Source organism: Erigeron canadensis, chromosome 2, assembly GCF_010389155.1.
Source record: "Erigeron canadensis isolate Cc75 chromosome 2, C_canadensis_v1, whole genome shotgun sequence".
NCBI lineage: Eukaryota > Viridiplantae > Streptophyta > Magnoliopsida > Asterales > Asteraceae > Erigeron > Erigeron canadensis.
Genome location: NC_057762.1, coordinates 29335879 through 29344372, shown reverse-complemented (window position 1 = coordinate 29344372; position 8494 = coordinate 29335879). Strand labels below are relative to the sequence as shown.

The window sequence follows — 8494 nt, the reverse complement described above, 5'->3', positions numbered from 1 at the left end:
GAGGTTTTACCTCCAATTTAACGTCGTACCTTATGTAGCGGTTAAATTGGAGGGTTTTCCCTCCCCTGTGGTACCTGACTTCGTGGATCGGTCGCTAGTGACTGCGTACCCGTATAGATGTAACGTCTAGCCGTCCCGTGACACGAACGTTAAAAAAAATAACTTTTTTGATTTTCTTTTAGTTGTCAAATTATAATTTTCTATTTGTTTTTATCATATAACGTAATTAATATTGGTTCTAGTTATAAGTATTTCTTTTACATCTTTAATATCTGTATATGATGTCTAAAATAATAATAAAATAAAAAAAATAAAAAATGATAACATCATCGATTTTAACATATTTTATTTATATTATTAAACTAATAATATGGTATAAATATAATATGTAGACTAAGGTCGCGTTTGTTTCACATAATTTGATGGAATCTGATGGAATTGGAATTGAATTTCATCCTTAGTACGTTTGATTGTTTAAAGAAGGAGGAATCTCATTCCGTAGGAATGTAAACATTCCATCATTTGATGGAATCTCCATTCCATGGGGATGGAGGAAGGAATTTCATTCCTCCCGTTACTTGAATTCTCAAAAAATCAAAAATATTCCGTCAAATTCCATTCCTTCAGATTCCAATTCCTTCGAAAGATTTCATTCCTCTAAAAACATTATGTGAACCAAAGGCACCCTAAGTATATGGATATTTGATCACTTGAATCTTTGTTTCCTTTTTTTTTATATTTACATCATGGTATTCATTTTTTATACATATATTTTAAATTTAACTCATCTAATTATATGTAATTAAATATAACATTATTGTTTTTCAATATGACAATACCTTTTATTTACAATTTATCAATATAAAATATCATGAAACATTATATTAGTGTTTTATTAATTATATGTTTATTCGTGTATTACACGAGATATAATCTAGTTAAACAATACTATACCATGATGGTGCAAAAATTTACTATTTGGTAAAAATTAGTACTACACATATCTCCCTACGAACTTAATGAACAAACTTTCTTAATAGATTATTCTACATTATATTGTGTTTTTTTTCTTTGAACGACAATATATTAAAATAAAAAGTCACTAGCAAAACGCTAGACGCCCAGAAAGTACAAGATTGAACCAATTAAGATAAAATTACACTGGAAAACTATGAATGAACTAAAAAAGAAGAGAACATAACAGTCAATCCAACCGCAAAAGAATTGTTTCTTTTTGCACCTACTTGAATATCACAAATATGACTGAACAATGATAAAATCCTTAAGAAGTTACATTATATTGTTATGATGATACTAGTATTAAATAGCGTTTTCTTACGTTATTTTAATGTGAGTCTGAACATGGGTGTTTAACCCAATTATTATATTAATAAATAATAAAATAAATACAAGTTAATTCAAGACTTTACAGTTGAAATGCTAAATATATTTTTAAAGTGCCACTTTATTAAAAGAAAAGCTATCAATAACAAACTTAACTAAGTTGCGATTTGATGCACTTGGAACTCATTGTGCACCAAACCGCGTAAGTCATATTAGGTCTTGAGAATCAAGAGGGGTTTAGGTTTATGGTTTGTTGGAGATCCCCCGAAGGTAAGGCAATACCTTTCTACGCCAAAGGTGAGCTTTTAGGGTTGTATTTAATCGGCCAATAATGTGATGATGTCGAATGGAGATTACCCGGCCCTCCTTATATAGTAGAGGGTTTTCTTGGATGAGGAGATTAGGGTTCAATCTTTTCTCCTTAGATTTAGTTACCATAATTATCTGATCTCTTCTTAAGATAAGGATCTTAATTAGAGTTCATGGGATATCTTATCTTTGAGAGAAATTATCTATGCTTTCGAGCTCCTGGCCTCCGTTATCATGCTTCGTATAGGTACACGAAGGGGTATATCATTACGAACGTTGGGAGAATCAGACTCACGAAGGCACGAAGCATATCTAATGTAGTGGTTAAGATTTAAGAGTAATAACTTGAACATTCTTTTATAGAGAGTCTTGATTGATCGGATACTTACTCGTTCAAATTTGGCAAACAAAAGCATCGACATCCCTTCATTATTATGCTCGCTTGTTCTACTCAAATCGAAACCACACACGCACCATTTATTCTCAGCATGCATGTACCACGGCGAACAATATATATATGTTGCTCCATCTCTAAATGGCTTAATGTTTTTACTTTAGTTTTGCCTTTGGATTCGCTATTGCAGTTTATTGATGGTTTAGCTGTAAATTAAAATCTACCAAGAAGATGTGCATTGAAGCGATTGTCTTTTGTTTGATTGGGCTATTTGGAAACTTCAAAATGAAGTAGTTTTCTCTACTACAAAGACTTGCTCTAACTCGCTGTTTGATGTCGTGGTGGCCTAGGCTCATGTTTGAGTGTCACAGATACAAGTAGAAAGTTTTGCATTTCGAAGGATGAATGATTCCAAAATCCCTTCCTCTATTTGTAACTTTCTTTTGTTCGTTCATTGAGACTTGATCAATTTCTCTCGTAATGTTGCATAATAGTTGGGAGTTTTTTTGACCCCTTTTGTCCTCGCAGTTCGAGTTCCCTGAAGGATCTAGGAATTTTTCGTTGTTGCATTTCTTGGATATGTAGTTGTAATTGTACTTTCAAATTTGGTTTTCAAGGATATTTCTTGAAGCTAGCCATTGTTATTAATTAATACTCGTATATTTTTAGCCTTTCAAGAAAAGAAAAACATATGTTAAAATCTATGAAATTAATCATTTTCATTATTTCGTTTTATAAATATATTCATTGAACCAATATAATATAATATAATGCATGTTATATATAGAGAACTCTTTGTGAGCGTGCCCTAATGTAGGCTTAACTCTAGTATATATAAAGAGAAAAAAAGTGGGTGTTTGGAGGACCAAAAAAAACAAGAAAGAGCCTCGAGAGAGTTTATGAGTCGCTGAGAGCAGAACCCATTGATTCGACCAGTCCCCATCATCTCCACTCTGCTCTCCAAACACACACACACACTCATACCAACCAGTGGCCACTCACTAATCACAATTTGTATTTATTCATCTGTTTTTTAACCAAAAAAATCGTATCTATAAACCCAATTTACATATAATAAAAAGTTCCAATAAACATACATACCCTACTACTATCTTTACTGACTGATTCAAAAAGGTGATCAAAAAAAAGAAACAAGATTTGATAGTGTCAATAAATAAATAAGGTGACATGTTAATGTACACAATGCATATAGAGACAAATAAATAAACAATGTGTAATATATGTGTTCATGTTTTTGTCATGCTTGAAGTTATTATATATATATATATGATATAGTTGAGTACATATAAAGTTTTAAAAACTACTCGTATTATTATATAATAAAAACTTGTTCTTATGAGCCAAGTTTCTGAATCCAACAATCATTACTTTTCTCTTTAGCTAATAAAAGTTGTTAACATCGTGTGATATGTTTAAGTGAGAGGTCTTAATCACAGCAGGTTCCACAATCTCACAACTTTTTTTTCCCCTCATATTTTTGCTCTTTTAGCTTTTGCTTTCAATGTTTTTTGCTTTTTATTTCCTCTCTTTCTTCACACACCCTCCAACTTTTCATAACAACCCTAACATAAAAACCATCTCAAATTCCAAAACATAGGTTTAAATTCATAAAGCAAAAACACCCACATATATACATATTCTATTCTATATAGCTTGTTAGGCTTAATTTCTTTGGCAAAGTTTTTTACATAAATTTTCTAACACTTTGACATGTGTCTTTGTTGTTTGTGATGGTTTTGTTACATTTTTGTTAAAATAAAAAAAAAAAAACAAAATGAATGAAAACAAAGGTAGTAGTAGTAGTATTGGTGACAAGTCCAAAAAACAACAACATTCTTCAACTTCACCTAAAGAAAATATAGTTCAAGAAACCCTAGATGATCAAGCTCAAGTGGTGGTCACAAATCCATCATTTCTATCACCGCCGCCGCCGCCGCCGCCACAACCGTCGCAAATTTACATAGCAAGTGAATTAGTGAATCCAAAAAGACCAAGATACACAAGTAGTACTACAACTGGCCAATGGAAACTTTTACCGTCACCTTCACAAAAACAAAGTGTTCTTGCCATTGAAAAAACACCATCACCATCACCATCCACCACCCAACAACCACCGCAACTCCATTCTGTTGCTGCGGCGGCTTCGTCGTCCGACACGGCTTCATCGCCGTCGCAGTCTCCAAGACCGTCTGTCTCCGGTCAGGAGACAAGCAAGTCATCAGGAGAACAACAATATAGTCAACATCAGTTAAGAAAAGGTAAGTATGTTAGTCCTGTTTGGAAACCTAATGAAATGTTGTGGCTAGCTAAAGCTTGGAGAATTCAATACCAAGGTAGTGGTGGGGTACCCGGGTCGGATAACCCGGTTTCTAGAGAACCAAGTAGTAATGTAGTAACTGTTGCTGTGCCATCTCAGCTTCAAGGTAGGGGAAAAACTCGGGCGGAAAAAGACCGAGAAGTGGCCGAGTTTTTGCGACGAAACGGGGTGAACCGAGACGCGAAAACTGCGGGGACAAAATGGGATAATATGTTGGGTGAATTTAGGAAAGTTTATGAATGGGAAAGAGGGGGTGAAAGAGAACAAATTGGGAAAAGTTATTTTAGGCTTTCACCTTATGAAAGGAAGTTACATAGACTTCCTGCTTCTTTTGATGAGGAAGTGTTTGAAGAGTTGGCTCAATTTATGGGTTCTCGAATGAGAACCCCACAAACTAGTATCTGTAGAGGCCTCTTACATTCTAGCGGCAGCGGTGATCATGATTCGCGGCTGGCGATTGTTGACACTAAATCTTTCCCGCCTCCGCCGTTTCGAGATGATGATCTTCCTTTCACATCATCCGGTACGTACCATACTTTTTGATATATCATTTTATGTGTCATATGTTTATTTTGTTACGTTTTATACAAATTTAATTTGCTATTTTGCTTCCTTGACATATCAACAATTCCATTTAAAGATTATGAGTTCTCGTTTAAAACCAAAATCGTTGGCCATTTACATATTTGTGAGGTTTGGCCTTGTTAAGAACAATGTATGCAAGTTATTTAATCTTTCAATTAAAATTATATATGTACATGTTGTATTGATGACAATAACCAAATTACTCTACAATTTTGAATAATATGCATCTCCCTAGAAAAACTAATGCAAAAACATAGAGAATTCTACCTCCTATATGTATTGTATTGAAATTTGTATGTATACTTATTGTTATATAGGTAGGGGTGGTAGACATCTAATAATGAGTAGTGGAGAAGGGTATATTCATGGTGTTAGGGGGAATTTATTGGGGATAGAGAGTTCTCCTATGGAAGTAGGAGGGGGACAATATGATTTAACCTCATCAACAACATTCAAGGAACTAAGAAGAATTGGTAAAGTGAGAATGGTGTGGGAAGAACTTGTGAGTATATGGGCCGAAGACGGCGAACATCATCGTGGTCGAGTTAAGGTTCAAGGAACAAGTTTTCTAAATGCAGATGAACTCACTTTCTTAGATGATTCAATGGTTGCTTGTACATTGGAAGCCTTTGAAGATGCTAATTCTCCACTGAAGGGTTTTTCTGTTGATAGATTCATTCCTGGTCAACAAGTCAAAGTGTTTGGCAGAAGAAAGTCAACTCATTTGGCTCCTCAAAGTTCTGGTAAACAAACCCAAACATTCTATTGAAGAACTTTATTTTTTTTTAGTTTTAACATTTTTGCAACAAATTTTATGTGTTTTGGTCAAAAGTCAAAACTTGAGTTTTCTTTTTTATCCACAGGATTTATTACTGAGAGATCTCAAGCCTCTTTAGATCCATCAATTAGATGTATGTAAGACTACAATAATTTAAAGAATGTTTCATCATTTTTGTTACAGTGATGATTTTTTAATTCTTCAATTTAATGTTCTTTTAACACATCAATTAAGAGCATATGGGAACAACATTGTTATTACAAATATTAATGTATGCATTGAAATCAATTTATATAATTACAATAATTGTACAATTTGTATGTCTTTTATTGCAGCTGTACCACCACTAGAGTTTCAAGATCCGACCGAGTATTACTTGGGTTGTCTCCGTGTTCCGCCACCGTCTCTTCCGAGTTTGATCGACCTTCCGTGGTACTTGCAAGAGCCGCCGCCGGAAGAGCTCCGGTTTCCTCTACGAAAAGATCTGTACCGAGATCTTCCGCAAGGGAAAGAGCATTTCTTCACCACCTCTTCTGAACCATTGGACTGTCGATCCATCACGTTCGAGATTTTAAGCCCAATTGCTCGGTCAAACCCGACGCTAACAGCCACCGTAAGAGAATCTTTCATTGGATTATGGGACGATAGTATCAACAGAGTTATATCGAAGTTTAATAATCTTGATATGATGTTTATTCGGAAACCATCAAGTTCTTTTTCGACGACTAGTGGCGTACAAGATCAATGGCCTAACGTGACTGGGTTCGTTCGGAATTTTTGTTTGTGGAGAGGGGAAGAAACCGATAGATTAAGAGACGATAATAATCTTGATCCGTCTTCGTTGTTGGTACAAAAACTTTTATGGAGTTATTTGGATCTGCCTTACATTTTGGGTTATTATGCAGTTGGCTATATCGTCACCTTTTGTGCGTTAAGTCGGTCACACGATAGGCTCATTAGAACGGATCTCCACACTGTCGACTTATCGACACCAGGGGATCGAATCAGAGCATTGGTTCCGTGTTGGAGGATTGCTGGGTTACTCTCTTTATTGGCTGATCGTTGTACTAATGTTCAACAGATCAATAAGGCTTTTCCGTACAGCGATTTTGAGAAAATCGATATGGGAAATGGCAATATTATTGAGTTAACACCGAATCTTATGACTCGAGTTTTTTCCAGCAAGCGAAAATGGTTAAGCGTGAAAGAAATCTATGATTTTCTCGATCATCGAATTCCTAATTCCGAATACATTTGTCAATCCTCCGAAAGAGATTTAAGTCTTAGTTTTAAACCAAGAGGATGCAAGTTAAAGCTATCGAACTTCTCGCAACTAATCGAAGCCTTAAAACAAGTAACTAAAGCGTTAGTTGCGTTACACGATTTATCGTTTATGCACCGAGACTTAGGTTGGGATAAAGTGATGCGAAGAATCGACAGAGAAAATGAGTGGTTTGTAATAGGCTTTGACGAGGCAGCAAGTGCACCTCAAATATATCCGCCCCAACCAGAACCAGCCGGGGCGGGACAAGGGCTCCCACCAACATCGATGGGAGGCAGAAACGCCCCGGAAATGAAAGGGAGAGGAATGCATGGGGTGAAAGTTGACGTATGGGGTGTGGGCCATATGTTGAAAACATGTGGGTTGGTGGGGTTACCAAAACCGCTGAGAGAGTTACAGAATAGATGTCTAGATCAGAATCCAGAACAGCGACCCACGGCGGCGGACTGTTATCATCATCTGCTTCAGTTACAGTCTTCAATGTCAGCCGCAGCTGGTGATTACTAAAAATATATAAACAAGAAAAAAAGTTGTAGGTAATAATGATTAATTATTATTGTTTTGTTTTGAATTGAAAGGCGTACATTTATTTATATTTTTGAAAAAAAAAAAAGGAAACAAATGATGCACTCATTGAATTTTTTCAATATTTTTGATGAGTTGAAATCGTAGAGCCAGCCAATTAACAGCTCAACTACATTATTATTATGGAGAGCCAAAAACAAGACAACAAAAAGGCCTGCATGGGGGTTGGGTTTGTAGGAGTGCAGTACATAGGCCACAGGATGATTATATAGCTCTTAGGGTTTTTAGGGGTCATTTTGGGTATTTTCATCATGAACTTGTATCAAGTTTATCTTGATTTAAGGAACTACTTTTCACTAATCTTTGTTTAGTTTTTGGATTCTTAAATTTCTTTAAATTTATAGAAAATCTATGATTTTTGGTTACAAGATGGTTAAACAACAGAAATTGTTGCAAGATGTGTTATTTTAGCAGGCTAGCATAAAATTTAAGTTGTGTTTGAAGTCGAATTAAAATTCTAGACATAGTACGTTTCTAAAGTATTCTATCACCATCATATCATACTGGATAATTTGGAAATAGTTTAGGTGGTATTATTATGGGAAAAATGATTCGTATCGCAGATTTTACCTAAGTTTAGGTATTGTCATTTTAAAATAAATTACAAATTAAACCTTTGAATTCGATAAACATACATACCCTCTCCTGAATTTTACATAACATCCTCCCAAATTTTATATAATCTCTTCCTGCTTTACTTAAGATAGATACTGCATGTTTTATCTAACTTTTCCCCTTAAAATTGATATTATCATAATCACACAGTTTATTATAGAATAAAAAAACTTAAACTTATGGCATTTAATTATGTAGGGGTTGGTTATTAAAGTAAAACAAATAAAACAAGACCACTAGATCATGGTAAATTGATGAATAAAA

At 34.7% G+C, this 8494-nt stretch overlaps 1 protein-coding gene across 1 annotated transcript; it reads left to right on the top strand.

Moving 5' to 3' along the window:
* Nucleotides 1-1589: 1589 nt before the first annotated feature.
* LOC122588045 lies at nt 1590-7601 on the top strand. The gene is given in 5 exon segments (XM_043760189.1): nt 1590-1641; nt 3859-4412; nt 4485-4908; nt 5288-5788; nt 6084-7601. Coding segments are annotated over 5 exon segments (2985 nt in total). The 3' UTR covers nt 7538-7601.
* The last annotated feature ends 893 nt before the right edge of the window (nt 7602-8494 follow it).